Raw genomic sequence first — 25743 nt, forward strand, 5'->3', positions numbered from 1 at the left:
TAAAGCTAGTAAGGCAGAAGGGCTGAAGTGTGTGTACCTCAATGCAAGAAGCATCAGGAACAAAGGTGGTGAACTGAGAGCTTGGATATATACATGGAATTATGATGTAGTGGCCATTACAGAGACTTAACTGGCACCAGGGCAGGAATGGATTCTCGATATTCCTGGATTTCAGTGCTTTAAAACGGATAGAGAGGGGGGAAAAGGGGAGGAGGGGTGGCATTACTGGTCAGGGATATTATTACAACTACAAAAAGGGTGGGTAATGTAGCAGGATCCTCTTTTGAGTCAGTATGGGTGGAAGTCAGGAACAGAAAGGGAGCAGTTACTCTATTGGGGGTATTCTATAGGCCCCCTGGTAGCAGCAGAGATACAGAGGAGCAGATTGGGAGGCAAATTTTGGAAAGATGCAAAAATAACAGGGCTGTTATCATGAGTGACTTTAACTTCCCTAATATTGATTGACACCTGGCTAGTTCCAAGGGTTTAGATGGGGCAGAGTTTGTTAAGTGTGTCCAGGACGGATTCCTGTCACAGTATGTGGACAGGCCGACTAGGGGGAAATGCCATACTAGATCTAGTACTAGGTAATGAACCGGGTCAGGTCACAAATCTCTCAGTGGGTGAGCATCTGGGGGACAGTGACCACTGCTCCCTGGCCTTTAACATTATCATGGAAAAGGATAGAAGCAGAGAGGACAGGAAAATTTTTAATTTGGGAAGGGCAAATTATGAGGCTATAAGGCTAGAACTTGTGGGTGAAAATTGGGATGATGTTTTTGCTGGGAAATGTACTATGGACATGTGGTCGATGTTTAGAGATCTCTTGCAGGATGTTAGGGATAAATTTGTCCCGGTGAGGAAGATAAAGAATAGTAGGGTGAAGGAACTACGGGTGACAAGTGAGGTGGAAGATCTAGTCAGGTGGAAGAAGGCAGCATACATGAGGTTTAGGAAGCAAGGATCAGATGGGTCTATTGACGAATACAGGGAGGCAAGAATGGAGCTTAAGAAGGGGCTGAGAAGAGCAAGAAAGGGGCATGAGAAGGCCTTGGTGAGTAGGGTAAAGGAAAACCCCAAGGCATTCTTCAATTATGTGAAGAAAAAAAAGGATGACAGGAGTGAAGGTAGGACCGATTAGAGATAAAGGTGGGAAAATGTGCCTGGAAGCTGTGGAAGTGAGCGAAGGAATACTTCTCTTCGTTATTCACCAATGAGAGGGAACTTGATGAAGGTGAGGACAATATGAGTGAGGTTGATGTTCTGGAGCACGTTGATATTAAGGGAGAGGAGGTGTTGGAGTTGTTAAAATACATTAGGACGGATGAGTCCCTGGGGCCTGACGGAATATTCCCCAGGTTGCTCCATGAGGTGAGGGAAGAGATTGCTGAGCCTCTGGCTAGGATCTTTATGTCCTTGTTGTCCACAGGAATGGTACCAGAGGATTGGAGGGAGGTGAATGTTGTCCCCTTGTTCAAAAAAGGTAGTAGGGATAGTCCAGGTAATTATAGACCAGTGACCCTTACGTCTGTGGTGGGAAAGCTGTTGGAAAAGATTCTTAGAGGTAGGATCTATGGGCATTTAGAGAATCATGGTCTGATCAGGGACAGTCAGCATGGCTTTGTGAAGGGCAGATCGTGTCTAACAAGCCTGATAGAGTTCTTTGAGGAGGTGACCAGGCATATAGATGAGGGTAGTGCTGTGGATGTGATCTATATGGATTTTAGTAAGGCATTTGACAAGGTTCCACACGGTAGGCTTATTCAGAAGGTCAGAAGGCATGGGATCCAGGGAAGTTTGGCCAGGTGGATTCAGAATTGGCTTGCCTGCAGAAGGCAGAGGGTGGTGGTAGAGGGAGTACATTCAGATTGGAGGATTGTGACTAGTGGTGTCCCACAAGGATCTGCTCTGGGACCTCTACTTTTCGTGATTTTTGTTAACGACCTGGAGGTTGGGGTAGAAGGGTGGGTTGGCAAGTTTGCAGATGACACAAAGGTTAGTGGTGTTGTGGATAGTGTAGAGGATTGTCAAAGATTGCAGAGCGACATTGATAGGATGCAGAAGTCGGCTGAGAAGTGGCAGATGGAGTTCAACCCAGAGAAGTGTGAGGTGGTACACTTTCGAAGGGCAAACTCCAAGGCAGAGTACAAAGTAAATGGCAGGATACTTGGTAGTGTGGAGGAGCAGAGGGATCTGGGGGTACATGTCCACAGATCCCTGATAGTTGCCTCACTGGTAGATAGGGTAGTTAAGAAAGCTTCTGGGGTGTTAGCTTTCATAAGTCAAGGTATAGAGTTTAAGAGTCGTGATGTAATGATGCAGCTCTATAAAATTCTGGTTAGGCCACACTTGGAGTACTGTGTCCAGTTCTGGTTGCCTCACTATAGGAAGGATGTGGAAGCATTGGGAAGGGTACAGAGGAGATTTACCAGGATGCTGCCTGGTTTAGAGAGTATGCATTATGATCAGTGATTAAGGGATCTAGGGCTTTACTCTTTGGAGAGAAGGAGGATGAGAGGAGACATGATAGAGGTGTACAAGATAATACGAGGAATAGATAGAGTGGATAGCCAGTGCCTCTTCCCCAGGGCACTACTGCTCAATACAAGAGGACATGGCTTTAACGTAAGGGGTGGAAAGTTCAAGGGGGATATTAGAGGAAGGTTTTTTACTCAGAGAGTGGTTGGTGCATGGAATGCACTGCCTGAGTCAGTGGTGGAGGCAGATACACTAGTGAAGTTTAAGAGACTACTAGACAGGTATATGGAGGAATTTTAGGTGGAGGGTTATATGGGAGGCAGGGTTTGAGGGTCGGCACAACATTGTGGGCTGAAGGGCCTGTAGTGTGCTGTATTATGATTCTATGAAAACGTTCTATGCTGATGAAAGACTGATGGACTTCTTTTGATGAGAAAAGGTGTTTACATGAAGGAACATTTCAGCTGAAGGTAGGTAGTGTGGCAAGATCCAACTCAATGGAACACTATACAGCAATGAGGCCAGGCCTATTTTTGCAGCACTGGGAATAGGTAGGCCCTCAGCAAGTAGTGACGCTTTGTGATTGCATATTTCAACTCTACACACAGTTTTTTAAAGCTGCACACAACGTGGCCATTAGGGCAATATGACTGTAAGTCTTTCCTGGAAACATGTGAATTAAAGCCCATCATACAACTTGGACCACTGAAAGAAGCCAAAGATGCTGTTGGTGATTGTCATGATGCAGGAGTGAGGTATGGGCAACACCTCTGTTACATACTGTACAATAAAACCAAAAGCACTTTGCACTTGATGACATCAAAGTTGCTGGTGAACGCAGCAGGCCAGGCAGCATCTCTTGGAAGAGGTATAGTCGACGTTTCAGGCCGAGACCCTTCGAAGGGTCTCAACCTGAAACTTCGACTGTACCTCTTCCTAGAGATGCTGCCTGGCCTGCTGCGTTCACCAGCAACTTTGATGTGTGTTGCTTGAATTTCCAGCATCTGCAGATTTCCTGTTGTTTGCACTTGATGATTAGGTTCTTGGTAGTCATTAAGAAGGAGCACCAATTTTTGTTGGATCTAGCTCCAGCCAACTTTGCAGCATGTACTGATTCTCTGAATGGAAGACCTGCACTTTTAGGTAGCTAGACCTCTGGCAATAGAGGCTCAGTCGCGCCAGTTGTCAAAGACCATGGCCTCATGTTTCCTATTTTTGACTTTGGTCCCAAGACCATGTAAAATGATTGTAGACCATGTACAGGGGTAACATATTGCCTTTAATGTTTATTTTAAATAATAACTTTTAATCTGTTATTCTTCCACACTTTGGTCAAATCGTAATGTAACACCTGTGTAGCACCAGTCTTATCGTGTGTGATGAGTTGTCGCACTCTTTAGAGAAAATCAAGTTACACTAGGTGCTAATAGGCCATCAGAAGAATCCAGGTATCTGAAGGAGACAGTGAATAGAAACTGCACACTTCTGGAAATAAGGTTTTGTTTATAAGAAAAAAAATGTACACAATATTTACATGAGCAAGAACAATTCAAAATTCAAATATTCTATTTAGGTTTCAAATCTTAGATATCAACAAAAGCCAAATTTCTGTTTAGTTAGAATCAGTGATATTCATTAGAATAACCTTTGTTACTCCAATTTCTCTAACTAATTAGATCTGTTGTTATTCCCTATTTAAAAGTTTACGACTAAACTTTCCTTGTTACTTATCCATAATTAGTTAGGAAATCATATATATTTCCTTTTCTCAAGTATTAGTGTTAACTTCAGTTTCAGTTCCAGGCAGTATATCTATAAGTTCAAATTCAAATTGAAAAAATTATATATACACAGTTTAATTCCTTTCACGACAATTCTCCAACATCACAACACTTAAACCAAGTAAATCATTCAGTAACTTATCAAAGTCTTTGCAAAAGTAATCAGTTATCGCAGAAAATCAAATTCGGATTCTTCAAATGAAGATAAACATACATCCAACCAAACTTATTAAATCCTCTGCGTTATTACACATTTTGTTCCCATGCTGGTTCTTCATCTGGGTGGCTCACCACCTTGGTTCGTTGGATCTTCCACAGCATGTCAATTTACAGACTTTTACAAAACTTGACCAAATGCCTTGGTATGATTTTACAGAATTAATCTCAACTACACGGTAGGGATTTTGGACATTCGTCTTTCCGGATATTGTCTCGTTATAGCCGTAGCTTCAATAAATCTTTATCGCTATTGTCTCTCCTCCAGGGGTTTCATGTTAATCGAGTAAAGATACTCACTACCAATTCCACTCTTAACAGTTTATGTCTTCAGCTTCTAATCGATGCTGCATTTCTCTCCTTGTCCCTCCTGTGTCCAGCCCGCCGCTCCCTCGCATAGTGTTTTTTTTTCAGATTTCTTTTTAAATCAGTAAACCTCATTTTTATCCATCGACAGGTAGAACTTTCTAACATTACAATTTTGGGTTTAATTAACCTGGGTTACATTAACAAGAAGGAAAACCTCACCTTTTATTACTCTTATTCTGGTAAATATCTTTGGCCCAAATGAGATCTATCCTATGGATTATAAAACCAGCAATAAGTGCACTGTTTTTAGTCTCCATTTGTAAACTCAATGATTGTGGTACTGTATATTTAAATGTCTCATTCTACAATCTTCAAACACTTAGTTATGCAAAACCCTGAGTCAGCTCATCTTCCCCCATAAAAGACTGGGTCTAATGCTGACCGCAGGAGACATTTCTCCAATCTTATAAACGGATCTTTCAGCCTAGTTATTGCTTTTTGTTTTTTCTTTTGCACACTGCTACAACCTTGTTAACTCCTTGCATTAGATTCTGCTGACAAGTTTATCATGTAGCACATGCATATCAATAACCTCGTCAATCCTTTCTGCTAGTCCTTTAGAAAACTTGACTTTATGTGTGGAGTATAATTTGTTGTCAGTAATCTGCAGGTGACATTAATTCATTCAGCAAATTTAAATCAGGTGATTATCTTGAATTAAAGACCTGTGAAGTTTGCTCCACATTGAGTCTCAAATTTAAAGTGTAGTGTGGAGAAGAGGGGAACAAAATCAGGCAAAATCGTGAAAAATGATTAGTTTGGGGCTTGTTATTTTAAGACAAAACTGCTGCCATGTAGTTTGTAATCATAGTTATGACTAAAATTCAATAGTGACATTGGGTGAATGCTACTATTATTGTAGTAATGACTAATTTTGACAATATTTTCATCCAGTATTCTTGTTCAAGACATCTATTGTCTACTATGATTGAACATTAAATTGGAAAATAGCTTTCTCTTGTCTCATAATATTTCATTTTTTTCCTAAATTATTTTAGCTGGTACAATGTGCCCTGGTCATCACATGGCCTGGTATGATTGTTTATTTTAAAAAAGACAATTGAGAAACAGAAGATTATCTTTTCTACCTACAAATCAGTATGGAAAACATTTTTAATCACAATTCAGTATTGAGGTAACTTGATAACACACGAGAACAAAAGGAAACCTAATTCTATGCTGTGTGTTTAAAGTGACTCAGAATCCAAATTTGCATAGAAACATAGAGGTTAGGACATTGTGTATTGCAGAGCTAAAGAAATTCTGATTTTTATTGGTAGGTCACAGCAAGCTTTATTCTGTAACTTGTAAATCAAGGAGCTCTGAATAATGGGAAGACTTATAACAGAGAACATACACTAAAAATTATTATATTTAGCTTGGTTGTTAGTTTTTAATGGCTCTTGTACAGACTGTGCAAAAGTCTTAGGTAGATGTAAAAAAATTCTGTAAAGCAAAGATGCTTTGAAAAATAAGGAAATTTAAGTTTCTAAATATCAAAAAAATTACTATAAAGAGCAGTAAACAGTAAAAAAAACTAAATCAAATCAATATATGGTGTCACCACCCTTTGCCTTTAAAACAGCATCAATTTTCTTTGGTACACCATTGTTCATTTTTATTAGAAAACTGGCTGATGGGTTGTTCCAAGCATATAGAAGAACTTGCCACAGTTCTTCTCCAGACTGTGGCTGTCTCACTTGCTTTGTCTCTGCAGATAAACCCAGATAGCCTCAATGTTGCTGAGATTAGGACTCTGTGGAGGCCATACTATTTGAAACCATATAAAAAAACCTCAAGTGCCTAAGGCACAGTACTGTATGCTAGTTAGTGGAAACAATTTGAAAATTTCAGCAGGATTCTCATTTTGACAGTCCTTCCTTTTTATCCTTGTGCTCTATCCAAAGCAGAATAGGCTCTTTCAGTTCCAGGTGTATTGCAGGTCTGTCAAAGAAAATGTTTTGGGCCTGTTAATGGATGTTTCTGGTTCTGGTACTCACCCCAACCCCCATCTCATCACTATACCAGAGCCACTGCTTTAATCACAAACTAAATTATCATAACTAATACTCTATCACTTCCCAACAGCTACTTTAGGGAGCCCTATGCATTTACAGCATACAGTTGAAGTCAAAAGTTTACATACACCTTCGCCAAATACATTTCAACTCAGTTTTTCACAATTCTTGACATTTAATCCTAGAAAACATTCCCCGTCTTAGGTCAGTTAGGATCACTACTTTATTTTAAGAATGTGAAATGTCAGAATAATAGTAGAGAGAATGATTTATTTCCACTTTTATTTATTTCATCACTTTCCCCATGGGTCAGAAGTTTACATACACTTTGTTAGTATTTGGTAGCATTGCCTTTAAATTGTTTAACTTGGGTCAAACGTTTTGGGTTGCCACAAGCTTCTCACAATAAGTTGCTGGAATTTTCTTCCATTCCTCCGGACAGAACTGGTAACTGAGTCAGGTTACACATGCTTTTTCAGTTCTGCCCACAAATTTTCTATCGGATTGAGGTCAAGGATTTGTGATGACCACTCCAATACCTTGACTTTGTTGTCCTTAAGCAATTTTGCCACAACTTTGGAGGTATGCTTAGGATCATGGTCCATTTGGAAGACCCATTTGTGACTGAGCTTTAACTTCCTGGCTGATGTCTTGAGATGCTGCTTCAATATATCCACATAATTTTCCTTCCTCATAATGCCATCTATTTTATGAAGTGCACCAGTCCCTCCTGCAGCAAAGCACCCCCAGAACATGATGCTGCCACCCCCATGCTTCACGGTTGGGATGGTGCTCTTCGGCTTGCAAGCCTCACCCCCTTTCTTCTGAACATAACGATGGTCATCATGGCCAAACAGTTCAATTTTAGTTTCATCAGACCAGAGGACATTCCTCCAAAAACTAAGATCTTTGTCCCCATGTGCACTTGCAAACTGTAGTCTGGCTTTTTTATGGCGGTTTTGGAGCAGTGGCTTCTTCCTTGCTGAGCAGCCTTTCAGGTTATGTCGATATAGGACTTATTTTACTGTGGATATAGATACTTGTCTACCTGTTTCCTCCAGCATCTTCACAAGGTCCTTTGCTGTTGTTCTGGGATTGATTTGCAATTTTCACGCCAAAGTACGTTCATCTCTAGGAGACAGAATGCGACTCCTTCCTGAGCAGTATGACGGCTGCGTGGTCCCGTGGTGTTTATATTTGCGTACTATTGTTTGTACAGATGAATGTGGTACCTTCAGGCATTTGGAAATTGCTCCCAAGGATGAACCAGACTTGACATCATTTTCTGACCTCAGTCCAATAGAATTAAACACCAGCGACAGGACTAACTCTAGAGTGGATGCCACGCCACAATGCCTCTGGTGGAGCGCACTAACTCCGACGCATCTCTCCTGGGTGGCTGCAAACGGGCTATACTCTAGCTTGAGGCCTAGTTCTCACTATTACCACCAACAGTGAGTTGACCTGAAGCATTCCACATTAACAATGTCCACCAGGGTCTTTTAATCACAAGAAAGGTGACTATATGATTACTCTTGGTTAGACTGCTCACCTCCTTCATGCACTGACACCTCTCTGACACAGGTAGCCGCATAATCTGCACCAAGTCCAGCTCTTTCAGTTTCCCTGTCAATGAGCAACTTGCTGATAGGGTAGACTGCTGTACTTCAATTGCTTAATGTCCAGCAGGATGTTGCAATTGTCAAAGATCGGTTAAAAACCAACAATAATATCTCTGGTTGAGCCTGTAGAAGATGCTGCGACCAAATGTGCTGCCATCTTACCGGAAATCCATACTCTGGCAAAAAGCCTGTGACCATTCACCATATTAATGCCCTTAATGATTTCATACACCTCTATGTTACCCCTCTGCCTCCTATTGGGGGAAAAAAAGCCCTAGTCTCTCCAGCCTGTCCTTATAACTAAACCCTTCCAATCAATGTGCCGTCCTTCTGAATCTCCTGTGCACCGTTTCAATCTTAATGAGATTCTTCCTCTAGCTGGGAGACCAGATCTGCATCAAACTGGAAAATTATCCGGTGCAGGTGGGCAATCCACTTGTTTTCAGAATTATATTTAAATAATTCTGCTTCTTTCTCCAAATATAGGTGATGGTTAATGGCTTCGTTTAGTTATTTCCTTATGCTTACTTCTCTTGATGAGATGTATGGTGAAGTGCACTGCGCAAGTAGCAATGGCTCATCCTATTTTGACTGCAAATCCTTCTGTATTGTACTTATCTGTCTGTACCTCAATGTCAATTAAGATATAGATTAAAGAATTTATTAGTTATTAATCAGATATATTGACAGTATAACTACTATTCATGCTGAGGATTTTAGCTCCATTTCAGTGTTCCATTAGCAAATATCTCATTTTTTAAAAATTCCTTTAAGACTCTTACAATCATAATGAAATGACAAAAATCAAATGTAACAGACCACTTGTTGCTCATGAGCTATAAGGGAGACTAGAGCAGCAATGTTACAAATCAATACTCAATGCTTGTGACATGTCCCTCAATGGACTGTTAACTTACAATTACCTTGGTGAGTTCATTGGCGAGGGATTTGCAGTGAGAAATAATTGCAAAATCAGTGTTTATCATTATATTGAAATAAATCTGATTTCATCTTCTGGAATACATAACTGTGTAAATAAATGTGGTATGTCTGCTCCATAGGGAGTAGACCAACCCTTTCTAAGAGGTCTTCATGACTGGGAAAATATAGGGAAATAGGAACATTTTGTTGACATTTTAAATTTTGCTTATGACATTTCAACACCTACCTTAACCTCAGGTACATGTTCCAATATTTATTTTGTGTTCTATAAAATAGATAAAAATTGTTGTTTTTTACCTTGTAGTTTGCTGTCAGTGAAATTCTTTGATGTGATCAGCTTTGCAGCTTACCAGATGAAATCACTGATGCTGGATGCCAGAGACCCCTATGAGGTCGTGCCTGGTTGCAACCAACAAGGAGAAAGAGAAATTGTGCAGCAGAAATCACTGACTCTTTGTTTCTTCCCTATTGAGCTACTTCCCAATCATGCAGAGCATATCACCTCTGCTTACTCTTCAGAGAGCAATACAAAATTTATTGTTATATAGAGGAAGAAAATATCTCTGACCATGCTTCTGTCCATTCAGCATTCTGGAGAGAACTGCAGGCAAACAGCATTGACTCAGTCAATGTGTGGCCTACTTCCAAGCTTGTGCATTGCCGTGTGGAAGTCCAGAATGCACTGGAGATTCAGTCATCGACACATCTGATCAGCAACTCAGCTAAGTCTTCTGATAGAGGAAGCAAGTTTGGCTTGAACTTGAAATATCCATGTACACTTCCCTTTGCAAATGGAGGTGTTGTTTGTCTATGGTAAAGGTCGAGCTATTAGAGAAAGTAAAATGAAAAAAAAATGATGAAGAAGCATTTTATCACTGCTCAACATAGAAAATGCACCTCCTTGGAATGGGTACTGTCTAGAGGGTGATTTATTAGAGTGTTGCCAGAATATAATCTTAGACTTTTGCAGAAGTCACAGAAGGAAGAATACTTCTGGTAACCTAAGAATAATCAATCTATTTTCAATGGGGAACATCTGGCAATTCATCAAGAGGAAGAAGGAAACATACTGAAGGTTTAGGAAGGATGCAAAAATCAGACAGGGCTTTTGAATGTTATAAGGTAAGAAGGAAGCAACTTAAGTAGCAACTTGGGACAACTAGAAGGGCACATGAGAAAGCCGTGGCAAGTAGGATTCAGGAAAACTCCAAGATGTTTGATAAGGTTCCCCATGGTACAGTCATTCAGAAAGTCATAAGGCCATGAGATCCATGGAAATGTGGCTGTATGGATTTGGCATTTGCTTGCCCATAGAGGGCAAAGGGTAGTGATAGATGGAAGATACTCTGCCTGCAGGTCCATGACCAATGATGTGCAGTAATCTGTTCTGGGAACCCTGCTCTTTGCAATTTTTATAGCTGACATGGATGAGGAAGTAGAAAAGTGAATTAAACAGTTTGCAATTAACACAAAGTTGGTGGAGTTGTGGATAATGTGGTAGGTTATAACAGGATATAGACAAGATGCAGAGTTGGCAAAAAAGTGGCAGGTGTTGTTGCACAAGTTGATGGAATGATAAAAAGGCATATGGTGTGTTAGCCGTTATTAGTTGGGGGATTGAATTCAAGAGCCACGAGATAACGTTGCAGTTCTATAAAACTCTGGTTTGACCACACTTGGTGTGTTGTGTTCAGTTCTGCTCACCTCATTATCAGCATTGGGAATTTTAGGGAAAGTGCAGTGGAGATTTAATAGGATACTGCCTAGTTTAGAAAATATATCTTTTGAGGAAAAGTTGAGCGAGCTAAGGCTTTTCTCTTTGGAGTGAAGGAGGATGAGAGGCAAATTGATAGAAGGGCGTAAGATTATAAGAGGCATAGCTGGAGTGGATAGCCAGTGCCTTTTTCCCAGAGTGGTAACAGCTAATACTAGAAGACATCCTTTAAGGTGAATGGAGGAAAGTTTAGGGAGATGTCTGAGCCATGTGTTTTTACAGAGTTGTAAGTGCCTGGAATGCAGTGCTGTAGGGGGTGGTAGAGGCTGACGCGAAGGGAACATTTAAGAGACTTAAACGTTTAAGGAACATTTAAGACAGGCATATGGATAAAAAAAAATAGAGGGTTATGGAATAAATAAGACAGAAGGGTTAGATTGAATGTGGAGTAGGTTAAAAGGCCGTCACATGCCATGCTGTTATGTTCTATGTTTTATTCCAGACTGAAAGTTCAGGAGATGCATATTTTATCAGCATATTCCCTATTAACATGGTTACCTTGTGGAATCACACTAATACTTCAGTACACCGTGTGCAATTGACGGGGTTTATCATTGATTCTAACAAGAATCACTTGTTTATGCAGTTGAGCACTTCTCATCTGTGGTTGGAGAAGATGTCTTCTGGCTCCCCTAGAACTGAACAGTAAAGTTCCCATTTTGATGACAATAAAAATTTATTCACTGGAAACCCAATTGAACCATCTTACTTTATTACAGTACAAATATAAAAAGCAGAAACAAATTTATTAAAAGAGCATCTACCATCAGAGGAAAAACTTAATATGCATAGGTGAACAGCTTTAACAGTCAAATCATTGTAGCTAAACTAATGTGCTCATGCACTCTAGCTGCTGATGGAGATGACATGAGATATCTGTTCTCTTTTCAGTTAACAGCTACACTGCCATAGTTAGTTGGTTGATGGTCTGTCAGTCTGTCTGTTATTCATCTTTTGTCTGGGACATATGAATTGCAGTAAATGACACATTTATCTATCTCTATTTTTGAACTGCAAAATTTTGACTTCCTAGAAACGAGAGAAACTCAGGCCTAAAGTTGTATCACTGTGATGAAGCAATACTAAAGCTTCTATGTGACTGCACTGCATGACAGTCAAAAGTTCGATCGGAGAGAATGATAAAGTTGAAATTGTATTGTGCATCCTCACATTGTGTGCTTTTCAGTTATACAACCAAGTAATGCCACTAACCCCAAGTTGCAGTAAAATAGTTGAATTCACCAGTAGTGTTGAGAACACATTCAAATATGTATACATCAATCATGAAAGGATGTCTGGGGTGTTATTTTTATTTTTCATTGTATTCTCCAAAGAAAGAAGGCTTATGATGATGCATAAGTAAAAGACATCACTAAATCAAAGTTCAAAGCAATTAAAAAGCTTTGTGATCATGAATTATTAATCTACCTTTACCCTTGTTTTGATTCTACTCAAGCCATTGTTGTGCCCAAATAGACTCAGGAAAACAATGCATTTGGACATGTGCATAGAAGTTTGCAGGCAAATGACAAAATCATGATTTCTGAGCAGTCTCGTCTCTTTGCACATAGATGAAAATCACAGAAGATGATCTGTGGATCAGGACGTATGGCCGGCTTTACCAGAAGCTTTGCTCCTCGTCAGGAGACATTCCCATTGGTATTTATCGAACAGAATCACAAAAGCTCACAACATCAGAGGTATGGGCATCCGCTAATTTATGTGGTTTGCTATTAATTGAAATTATCTGTTGACTCAATTTGAAAATGCGCAAGAAGTCTCCTACACTGGTTTATATATGCAAACCACTGAATTTTATTTCCATTAATATTTACAATTTGAATCTATTTTTGTCTGAAGCAGGAGCACTTCCTTTGATCTGTATTAGAAAGGTGAATCATTCCATCAATTTTGTTTACCACTGAAATTAGATATTCGAAACATTCAGGCAGAAGTAGCAGAGAAAATATATAATCAGTTCTGCTTAAATGTTACTCCAAGCCTACCTCTATATAACAATTTATTATTTTTTATAGCCACTTTGGCAGCAGAAAAGGGATTAGTTAACTGGTATTAACCTGGCATTAAGCAAGGCTTGAGAATTTTTAGTCACAAAAATGAGATGATGATTAGGAATATAAAGCTAAAAGTGGAGAGTAGGTGTTGTAGTTACTCACAGCTGTCTGTTCTCAGTGTCTCTAGATTTCTGCAATTATTTAGAGATGGCTTACTTCTGTAAGAAGGCAAGGACTCGAGCAGCACCTCTCAAAATGAAACACCATCTCCTTTATAGGCCATGATAGCCCATGATAACCAAAGTGACCTTTCTGCATAGCGTGGCTTATTCCATGATGCACAGGTGGTATCAGTCATGTAAATCAGTTATCTTTTCTGCTTATGTCAAACAAGGCACAGAAATACAGTGTGTCAGGGTCAATGGTAGTAGTCAGCAGGAAAGGTCTGTCAGAGTTGCTGCAATGCTTGGGTTCCCACTGGTGCAAGTTTCTCATTATTCTAACCATGAGTTCACCTCCTAATCAGCCATCAACCTGAAATAATATAAACACAGAAAGTTCAGAAAATATTGTGTTTTTTATTGAAGTGGATTGCCTGCAGGTCTGATTCAAACCTGGATCCATATCAAGTAAATAGTCTTTGTATTTTCATTTTATCTTTTTCTGCCTGGGTGTAATATGAAAAAACGGTGCAAGTCTATGTTGGTTTATTGCCATTTCTTAGCTGTGTAATGTACACACAATTCAGAAAGTGTACCCAGTTAAACACATAGACAGCTTTCAGATTTAGCTGCTGATTTTATTAGTGCACAATTTTCTAGAACTGGTTTTGTCTCCTTTATTTGTGTCCTGCTGCCAAGCTCAGTTTGAGGTTATTTAAGTCAACAACATAAAATCGTAAACTGCAAATTACAGAGCTTGTTGATATTAATGAAGAGCAGTAAAGGTAACAATTCAATCAGCATAAAATTGATTTGATGCACATTTATCAAGCATGCTGGTGCCAACATTTGAAATTTGTGTTTGCTTGTACAGTAAAGCCTGATCATTCAATATTTATAACCTTGCTTAATGGACTATATAGGCTGGATAGACCACTGAAGTAAGATAATCAATATCCCTTGCTATTATTAAATAAAACAATGCACTTTGCAACTATATTTCTTGCATTGTCAGTCATATATGCCATTTCAACATAGTTATCAAAAACATTTTTGATGGACTTAAACCACCAAGGCAGTGTGAGAGTCAGAAATTTCATAAACAGCAGTAGCTACTCTCTTTCCCAATTTCCTCTTCTTCAGTTCCTTACTTTGCCTCCCTTCTTAGACCATAAGACCATAAAACATAGGAGCAGAATTAGGCCATTTGGCCCACCAAGTCTGCTCTGCCATTCAATCATGGCTGATCCTACTTTTTCCCTCCTCAGCCCCACTCCCCGGCCTTCTTCCCTTCACCTTTGATGCCGTTGCCAGTCAAGAACCTATCTATCTCCGCCTTAAATACACCCAACAACCTGGCCTCCACAGCTGCCTGTGGTAACAAATTTCACAAATTCACCACCCTATAGCTAAAGAAATTTTTCTGCAGCACTGTTTTAAATGGACTCCACTATATCCTGAGGTTCTGCCCTCTTGTCCTAGACTCCCCCACTATGGGAAACATCCTTTCCACATCTACTCTATCTAGGCCTTTCAACATTTGAAAGGTTTCAATGAGATCTCCCCTCATCCTTCTAAATTCCAGCGTGTAAAGGCCCAGAACCATCAAATGTACCTCATATGATAACCCTTTCATAACCCAGAATTGTCCTTGTGAACCTTCTCTGAACCCCCTCCAAATTCACTCCAATGTCAGCACATTTTTTCTTAGATAAGGAGCCCAAAACTGTTCACAATACTCAAGTTGAGGCCTTACTAGTGCCTTATAAAGCCTCAGCATCACATCACTACTCTTATATCCTAGACCTCTTGAAATGAATGCTAAAATTGCATTTGCTTTCCTCACCACCAACTCAACCTGCAAGTTAACCATTAGAGTGTTCTTCACAAATACTCCCAAGTCTCTTTGCATCTCAGATTTTTGGATGTTTTCCCTATTTAGTAAATAGTCTGCACATTTATTTCTTCTGCCAAAGTGCATTGCCATGCATTTTCCAACATTGTATATCAATTGCCATTTTCTTGCCCATTCTCTTAATCTGTCTAAGTCCTTTTGCAATCTTCCTGTATCCTCAAAACTACAAGCCCCTCCACCAGTCTTCGTATCATCTGCAAACATGTCAACAAATCCATCTATTCCATCATCTAACTCACTGATATACAGCATAAAAGAAGCGGTTCCAACACCAACCCCTGTGGAACACCACTAGTCACTGACAGCCAACCAGAAAAGGTTCCTTTTATTCCCACTGGCTGCCTTCTACTAATCAGCTAATGCCCCAACCATGCCAGTAACTTTCCTGTAACACCAGGGGCTCTTAACTTGGTAAGCAGCCTCATGTATGGCAACTTGTCAAGGGCCTTCTGGAAATCCAAATATACAACATCCACTACATCCCCTTTATCTATTCCACTTGTAATCTCCTCAAAGACTTCTAACAGGTTCATCAGGCAAGATTTTCCCTGAAGGAAACCATGCTGACTTTGTCCTATCTTGTCTTATGTCACCAAGTACTCCATAACGTCATCCTTAACAATTGATTCCAACATCTTCCCAACCACTGAGGTCAGGTTAAATCAGGGGTCCCCAACCTTTTTTGCACTGCGGACTGGTTTCATATTGACAATATTCTTGCGGACCGGCTGACCGGGGGTGGTGGGGGGGGGCGGTTGCCAACGGACAAGAGTAGCAGTCAAATACGCTGGGTTTACCCCGAAAAGACTACAATGACCATGAAGCCTTGCGCGGGCACCAGTGCGCATGCGTAACCTGTGCATGCGTGTACGATTTTTTCTACAAACCGTTTTTGGCGATTCTGTTTGGGGGGGGGGTGTTAATCACGACCGCAATATAGATGATAATTAGCTAATACACTCAATTTCGTTTCTAAAAGGGTTTATCTAACGAATTTAATATTAAACACAGCGCATATTTTCCTCGCATGAATCTAGTGATAAGTCAATTATCAGGGGAGGACAGGGGAGCTTGAAGTAAATGTTGAATGAACTTCCAGTAGAAGTGGTAGAGGCAGGTTCGATATTATTATTTAAAGAAAAATTGGATAGGTATACAGACAGAAAAGGAATGGAGGGTTATGGGCTGAGTGCAGGTCGGTGGGACTAGGTGAGAGTAGCGTTCGGCATGGACTAGAAGGGCAGAGATGGCCTGTTTCTGTGCTGTAATTGTTATATCGTTATATAAGTCAATAGCATCATAACATTTTAAGTACCTTTTGGATATTAAACACGCAGCACATATTTTCCCCTTATGAACATATAAAATCATTGCAACACACCAATATCGTTGAATCAGTGGGAGGCCTGGGCTTGTTTTTCTGCAACAAAACAGTCCTATCGAGAGGTGATGGGAGACAGCGATACTCGAACGGGGTTCCTTATGTCCAGTCTATTCTGCAATTTAGTTTTCGTTGCATTCATTGCAGAGATATGTTGGAAATGGAGCAACATTTTCAGTGCATTCATGGCTATCTCAGGATATTCAGCCTTGACTTTGATCCAGAATGCCGGCAGAGATGTTATGTCAAACATACTTTTCAGCCCGCCGTCATTTGCAAGCTCGAGGAGTTGATCTCCTTCCCGCGCTGACATGGATGACGCGCGGGTCATGACCTCGCGTGCGTTCAAGCTCAACAGTGGGCGTGACAGGGAATGAGGAAAGGTGCAGCTGACTCATATCGCCAAATCATATCGCTTCCTCGCGGCCCAGTAGCGCATGCTCTGTGGCCCGGTACCGGTCTGCGGCCCGGTGGTTGGGGACCGCTGGGCTAAGTGGTCTATAATTTCTTTCCTGCTATATTCCTCCTTTCTTAAAGAGGGAAGTAACATTTGCAATTTTCCAGTCATCTGATGATTCTTGAAAGATAATTTTCTAATGCCTCCACAATCTCTACTGCCACCTCTTTCAGAACCCTAGGGTGCAGTTCATCTGGTTTGGGTGATATATACCCCTAGGTCTTTCAGCTTTTTGAGCACCTTCTCCCTTGTAATAGTAACCATGCTCACTTCTCTTCACTCATACCCTTCAACACCTGGCACACTGGTAGTGTCTTCCATGTGAAGACTGATGCAAAATACTCATTTAGTTCATCTGCCATCTCCTTGTCCCTCATTATTATTTCTCTGGCCTAATTTTCTACTAGTCCAATATCCAATCTCATTCCTCTTTTATTTTTTTATATATATACGTGAAAAAGCTTTTTCTATCCACCTTGGTAGTGTTTGCTAGCTTGCTTTTATATTTCATCTTTTCCCTCCTAATAATCCTTTTATTTGCTCTTTGTAGTTTTCAAATGCTTTCCAATTCTCTATCTGCCTGCCAAATTTTGCTTTGTCATATGCCCTCTCTTTTGCTTTTACATTAGCTTTGACTTCCTTTGTCAACCACAGTTGTACTATTTCGCCATTTGAGTATTTCTTCATTTTTAGTATGCATCTATCCTGCACCTTTCTCATTTTTTTTGCCAATGCTGCTGTCATCTCTGCTTGCATCTCCTTCCAATTTACTTTGGCCAACTCCTCTCTCATACCACTATAATTTCCTTTACTCCACTGAAGTACTGATATGTCAGACTTTAGTTTCTCCCTATCAAATTTCAAGTTGAACTTTGTGATATCGGTTTCAGTGCCTCCTACGGGTTCATTTACCTTAAGCTCCCTAATTGCCTCTGGTTCATTACATAACACCCAGTCCAATATAGGTGATATCCTAGTAGGCTCAATGACAAACTGTTGTAAAAAGCCACCTTGTAGGCATTCAACAAACTCGCTATCTTGAGATCCGTTACCAATCTGATTTTCCCAATCTACCTGCATGTTAAAATCTCCCATGACCATCATAACATTGCCCTTTTGACGCACCTGTTCTATTTCCATTTTAATCTGTAGTCCACATTCCAGCTACTGTTGAGAGGCCTGTATATAACTGCCATCAGGGTCCTTTTCACCCTTGCAGTTTCTTAACTCAAACCACAAGGATTCAACATCTTCCGATCCTATATAACATCTTACTAATAATTTGATGCCATTCTTTACCAGCAGAGCCATGCCACCACCTCTATTGCTCCAACGTGTAACCTTGGACATTCAGCTCCCACCTACAACCATCCTTCAGTGATGGCCACAGCATCATACCCAACAACCTGTAAAAGTGCAACAAGATCATCCACCTTATTTCTTATGCTCCAGGCATTGAGATATAACGATTTCAGTATAGTATTTCTGCATCGCTAGTGCACAACTATTCACCCTGTTGGCTAAAATTTTGACCTGTTATCTGCCTACCCTTCCTGACAGTCTGATTATACGCTTTCTTTGTTTTTTTTTACCATCCATCCTATCCCAAGTACCTTCACTCCAGTTTGCATCTCCCTGCTATATTAGTTTAAACCCTCTCCAAAAGCTCTACAAACCTGCCTGTTAGAATATTGGTCCCCTCCAGTTCAGATTGAACAAGTCTCTTTTGTACAGGTCATACCTCCCCAAGAAGAAATCCCAGTGATCCAAGAACCTGCAGCCTTGTCCCCTGCACCAGCTTCTCAGCCACGCATTTATCTGCCAAACTATCCTGCCCGTGCCCTCACTGGCTCATAGCACAGGTAGCATTCCAGAAATTGCTACCCTGGTGATCCAGCATCTCAGCTTTGTACCAAGCTTTCTGTTTTCTCTCAGGACCTCATTGCTTCTCCTTCCTATGTCATTAGTACTAATGTGTACCAAGACATCAGGCTGCTCTCCCTCTCTTTTCAAAATGCTTACCCCTTATGTTCTCCTCACTTGCCTATCACACCCCCTGTGCCTCTCCTCCTGCTTCCCTTTCTCTCATGTTTGACTTTCCTTTCCTATCAGATTCCTTCATCAGCACTTTACCCTTTCTACATATATCCTCCCAGCTTCTTATTTCACCCCCTTCACCTGCCCATCTGGCTTCACCTATCACCTTCTAGCTTGTTCAGCATCCCCTCTCCCACTTTTTTATTGTGGCTTCTTTCCTCCCTCCTTTCGAGTCCTGATGAAGGGTGTTGTCCCAAAATGTCAACAGTGTATTTATTTCCATTGATGCTGAGTTCCTCCAATATTTTGTGTGTGTATTCCTCAAGAAGAAGGATAAAAACTACTTCAGGATCTTATTTGGTCAAGTAGCATCTATAGAGGAATCGCTGATGTTTCAGCTCAAGAACCTGCATCAGGCCTGGCTGAATGCTGCATCTAGTTTAATGTTAAACTCTGGGCAATGTGTGATGGATATTCATTGTCTGGAGCTGAGGGTGGTGCTGTCTTTGCTAAGCTCAGCTTTCTAACACAGCACTTGATACTTCCAGGGATCAAAGAGTTGTTTTTGAGTAAGTTAAACTTCCAACCAATATTCTTTGTTCAGCTTCTTGTTGTAAACGGGAGCCAGTCTTTAATATTTAATTTAAATTACAAGCAATAAACAATCTGAAGTTTAAAAAAAAACAGCTTTGCAACAATCTGCACTGTCTATAGAGCACAGGCTGCTTGTCAACTGCACAGGGCTGGCTGCTCAAGACTGTGAAGCTATATTAATTTGCCTGCATCAAACCAGACAAATTTGGCTAACCTATATAGTTCAAGGAAGCTTGCAGTCCAAACTGATACTATCACATAGGTCAATACCTGATCTATCAATAGTTGGGAAATTTGTGTACTCAGTGAGTCAGTTTTCACAACATTAATTATGGGTGTATGGCATCTCTGTCCCTAGAAGCTTTTTTTGACCATTTGTGTGAAGTCACCAAATAATGGGAAAAAAGGGTATAAATGTTAGGGAGCAACCAGGTTTTTTAGGAATGGTGAAGAAATGACAAGAAGAATGACAGAGAGACAGGGTGATTAGAATCCATTCCTCTGCTTTCGATTTCTCTGACAGACAGCTTGTTTATCTGCTACTTGTTGATATGTAATTTTATGTTTTAGAAATCCTTTGTGTTTTAGAAATTGTTGGTAGTATGGAAATCTTTTATAAGATAGAAATTCCCTGTGAGTTTTAAATGTATTTTAAGAATTTTATCTAAATATAAACATGTATCACAAAAAATAAATGAAATGCATTTAAACTACAGGTTTCCCCCGCTATCCGAAGGTAGAGTGTTCCTCTGAAACGGTTCGTAAGCCAGAATGTCGTAAAGCGAAGAAGCAATTGCCATTTATTAATATGGGAAAAAATTTTGAGTGTTCCCAGACCCAAAAAATAACCTACAAAATCATGCCAAATAACACATAAAACCTAAAATAACAGTAACATATAGTAAAAGCAGGAATAATATGATAAATACACAACCTATATAAAGTAGAAATACTTTTCTGCAGCACTGTCTAGTGCAGCGAAAATCTCACGGCAGCACTCTTGACGGAAGTGCTGTTGGCAAAAACACGGTGCAAGCGCTCTCCGGTAACCTTTAAGCTATGAAGCTGCCAAATCATACCGAATAACACGTAAAAATACACAGCCTATATGAAGTAGAAATAATGTATGTACAGTGTAGTATCACTTACCGGAATCGGGAAGACTCCAATAAATTGCAGTTTCATCACAGTTTAACACTTGCTTATACAAATAACCACCTTCAGTAATTATTTTCTTCAGTTCTGCTGGGAACTTTTCGGCAGCCTCAGTATCAGCCGAAGCACTCTCTCCGGTAAGCGTTAAACTATGAAGCTGCCCTCACCTCAGAAACAGATCAAACCACCCATGACTACCTTTAAATTCCACTTTTGCAACACTTTCATCACCATCGTCCAGTGCTTTCTGTTTCAGCTTATTAAAAAGACTGACTGATTTCTCCCTAAGTATAAGAAAACTTAACAGAACACCACGCTTTGCACACCCATCAATCCACTCAAGCGATGGACTTTCCATTTTATCCATTTTTGGATGCCGACTAAGAGAGACCACTTTGCTACGAGCAGAGCCAACAGTAACATTGGCAACTTTTGAAATTATTTCTCTCTGCGTATAAATAGTGCGAATGGTGGAGGCAGGCAAGTTCAACATGCAGACAATGTCCTTACTTCATTCACCACGATTGAAATGCTTAATTATGTCTAGTTTTACGCTAAGTGTAACACCCTCATGAGCTCTTTTAGGCTTTTCTGATACCTTAGAACTCATCTTGCTAACAGATGCACAAAATAAATCGAGAAAAAGCACGTGTTTGAGCAATGGCGGATAGAATGCAGTTTCGGGGGAGGAGCTTGGCTGTTCGGGCACACACTGCCTTTTTTCGTAACAGTGAAAACACCTTCTGTTAGCCAAAACAGGTAACTAATGTAGGTCTTTCATAAGAGCAAGGTATCGTAAAGCGAACTTTCAGAAAATGAGGGCCACCTGTACTTCATTAGCTGGAGGTAGCTCAGTAGATAGGGCCAACCTCCCAACTCCCCCACGCAAATAGTGGGTGTTGGGAGCTAAACTCGCTGTAGGAGATAAACAAGGAAGAGATCTGGTCTTTGAATAGAAGATAGCTACTGTATAACCTTTCGTACATGAGGGCACTCATATCTATTTATATTGGATAGGGCTTAAGATCTTTGTTTGAGTTCTGAACTTCAAATAACATCTCAAATGATAAAGTGCATCTTTGGCATTTGAAAGTATCAGTGGTTCTGTAGGATGACTGCAACAACACTCCTGCTGGCAAATTGTCTAATTCATCCAAAATTGGCTTTATAGTAATTTAGCCTTCTTTTATATACATAGGGTCAAAGATTTGCTTTCCTTGCATGGAAGCAAAACATGCACAGATTGGTTAGAAAAAAAGAGATGTATTAAGTTACAAAATATTATGAGTCTAATAATATCATAATATAAATTTCATTCAATTATAAATATCTTATAATCATCAGGAGGTGTTAATGTGTTATGAAGGTTTTGGCAACAGAGAGATAACACCTTTTTGGAAATGCCAGCAAATCGTTATTTTTCATGAATGCTTTACTGAGTCCTATTGAATGTATCAGACTGTTTAAAAATCATAGCAATCCAAAGAGACAAATTTTAAGGAAATATTTATATTATCCAAGGTAATCATCCACAAGCAATTATTCTATTATGCGCTCAGGAAAGAAAACGTGTACTTGTTTTTTTCTTATTGTTCTCAAGTGAGGTGATTTCTTAATTTCAAGACAGGAAGTAAAATTCATTTACAAAGTGAGAACATAATTATGGATTATCCAGGATTTTTAAAAATTTAAGAAGTGCAATATTTGGATCAGTTTTGGTGACAAAAAAGATTACGATTTTTAAAAATTCTTTAGACAAGATGTTTTCAAAATTCAAATTAATTTCTTCCTGGCGAATTGTAAATTAGAAATCCATTAGCCTCTCTAGAATTTACTTCAAAATCTCTGATACCTTTTTGGTTTTGGAATTAAAATGATATAAAATAAAATCTGGAAAAATTGTTGCTTTTGAAACAGTGAGGGCAGTGAAACTTGATTTAGTAAAAATGAATCATTATAAAGTGGTTTAAAATGCTATCAGTGAGGAGCAACCATTTATCGTTGGAGACCATGTCTGATGTTTTCCCAGTGTCAGTTGCACTGAAAGTGATCTCACTATTGGCATGAAGTCCTCTTCTACCTTTACCGTCATGAATTTGAGGTCCAACTTCTTTCCACAGAGTGTCACATTTTTCTGTAATAAAAGGATAATTATGCATATGAATACATCATTCATCAGGAAGGTCTAGGTAAGATGTGTTGTCTATATAGTTGAGCAGTCTCACTTAATCAGAAAATCTTTCCTTGCAAAATCCCTTGTTTTTGTGGTATTTAAAGTGTCACTCTGCCAGCATCAGGGGGACCTGATTTAGACACCTTAAGAACTGACTGCAGATCACATAATTTTTTTTTAAATCCACAGTGGGTGCTTAAACTAACAGTGTGCATGTTTTTCAGCATTCAGCTGCTGTCACCAAAGAAAACACTTCATTAGCTATTGTTTTGGGTATGGTAGATGACTCAAATTGATTGGAGACTTTGGAGCAGGAAACAAATGAAATACCCATTAGTGAAGAGTCTTCTTCCACAGAGCTTTCAAAGAGTTCACATTTTACCTTGATTTCCCTGGTGAATGAAATGATTGAATGAATGACTTGATACTTGAGTTTTCCAAGGTTGTTATCACTGAGAAATGTGACATTCTGTAGAAAAAACTTTAGTCTTGTTCTCATGACAGCTCTCGCCCAGGAAAGCATGGTCACATTGTAATTTTAATTTCCAATTTATTACTTATTAATTAAAATGTAAGCTGGTCCTTAATAGTTGCTCGGACTTGGTGGGCCAAAGGGCCTTTTCCCATGCTGCATCTCTTCATGACTCCCTGGTATTAAAGTTGCTCTATCTATGGCCTTTCCCATCAACCACAGCAAGTCTCTCCCATGTCTCCCCATTTTTGGCTTACCACTGTATCAGCAAAGCCACTCAGACACAAAAAAATATATAACCAATGGCATCTCAAGAATAGGGATTTGCCATCTACCAGCTTTGTCATTTTCCAATGAGTTCAGTCAACCATTGGTATGCCCACGAGGGTTCTTCTTAATAACATGGCCATGCTAAGGAAGGTTTTCTTTCCCTCAGTGATTATGGATCACAGGAAGCAGGACGGCACAGTAGTACTGCATTTAATGTTACTCTCACACATCTCCAGCAATCCAGGTTCAATCTTGACCTCAAGTGTTGTCTGAGTGGAGTTGGCACAAACTCAGTTTGACTGTATTGGTTACTTCTGCGTTCTCGGCTTTCTTCTCACATCCCAAAGATGCTCTGATTACTAGCTTAATTAGTCAATGTAAGTTGTCCCTTGTGTTTGACAGAGTTGCAAATCTGGTGGGAATGGATGGGAATATAAAGATAATGAGTTATAGAGAAAATTATAGGGGGAATGTAAATGATGAACATGCTATATTAGCTGCCATAAACTCGATGGGCTGGTTGGCTGCTTCCAACCTTGTTTTTAAGGATGAGAATATACAAGAATTTCCTGCTCATGAATGCTATGTTCTCTGAATATAGCAAATTCATCTTGAGGGTCTCGGGAGTTGGCACTGAGTGAGGGATGGACCTTGAGGGAGAAGGGCTAAACTCTATATCCACAGTGTGTAGATCAATGCATTCCTCGACTATAACATTTGACACCAGATATAAGAGCCTCCAAAGGACAAGGAGCCTAGTGGAAGATGGGATTTTGTTGCTGCATTACTGGATGGAGACTTTGCACAATGCACCAAGCAGATGCTGCAAGTCTGGACCAACACACAAAGGAGCTAGAGGAACTCAGCAAGTCAAGCAGCACCTAGGGAAGGAAATGAGCAGTTGACAGTTTGGACTGAACTTGTCTCAACCCAAAATATCAACTATTCCTTTCCCTCCACAGGCTCTGCCTTACATACTGTATTCCTTCAGCTCCTATGTGTTGAAGCAGAAATAAAGACTTCATTGCCTCCACATCTGCTTAGCAATGAAGGAAGATGAGCATAGAGCTCTAGAGTCTGAGATCCATAAATGCTGAGGCTGGAGGAAAGCAGGAGGAAGAAACTGGCTGCCAGCAAATGTCCTTGTTGGGGTTTATCGCCCACCTGAGTAAATTAGCATGCATTGACTGCATAGGGTATAATGAAGTCACGACCTGAGACACATTGTTCATAAAGAGCTAAAACCATGGATACAGTGTAAACTAGGTGACTTTCTCCACACTTGTCAAAACAGTAGAGCAGTTAATAGCTTGGAGAACCAGATGATACATCATTTCCTCTCTTATCCTGTTGTACAGGGTGATCTGTGATGAAAATAACACTTCAATGAATGATTTTCTGATCCTATAACTTGAAATGCCTAATAGAATTCTGATTTCCTTAGGAAACTGTGACCTTTGTCAGGTACCGTTGCTTGAATTTGCTCCATTCTGCAGATCCAAATATTTGATTGTAACCTTGAACCTTTGCAATGCTGTCCAGTCAATGATGTCGAGTCAGTATGGTAGCCATAGCCACTGAGAATTAAGCACATAATGATGTGTCGGTCAGATTAGCATGTGGTAGGCAAGGGAATTATCAACAAAGTAACATTTCTAGCCGATATACTGTAAGCCCACAATTATTCCACACTGAAAAATCCCTCAACATACTCCAGATGATTTTCATTTTAAACCTCTGTACTATTTCAAGATACACATCAGAGCACAACTCATATCATTGCTTGAAGCCTGAAATTCCACTCATCTTGTAACAGTCCAGTTTAATCATCAAGCAATTTATCTATTTCTCTGCCTTTCTTTAGTGGCTGTGACAACAATAGGGGTAAGAATCATGACATGGTCTTAACTTCT

The 25743-nt window shown here is 39.9% G+C and overlaps 1 protein-coding gene across 3 annotated transcripts in view; it reads left to right on the top strand.

Annotated features, from left to right (window-relative positions):
- The window catches only part of kcnt2a (potassium channel, subfamily T, member 2a), a 976808-nt gene that overhangs the window by 697714 nt on the left and 253351 nt on the right, over window positions 1–25743 (top strand). For all 3 annotated transcript variants that reach the window (XM_072274729.1, XM_072274730.1, XM_072274731.1), the window contains one exon: window positions 12772–12900. In XM_072274729.1, coding sequence (XP_072130830.1) covers window positions 12772–12900 — 129 coding nt within the window. The remainder of the gene's footprint in view (window positions 1–12771; window positions 12901–25743) is intronic.

The sequence above is a fragment of the Mobula birostris genome, chromosome 12 (genome assembly GCF_030028105.1).
Source record: "Mobula birostris isolate sMobBir1 chromosome 12, sMobBir1.hap1, whole genome shotgun sequence".
Lineage (NCBI taxonomy): Eukaryota > Metazoa > Chordata > Chondrichthyes > Myliobatiformes > Myliobatidae > Mobula > Mobula birostris.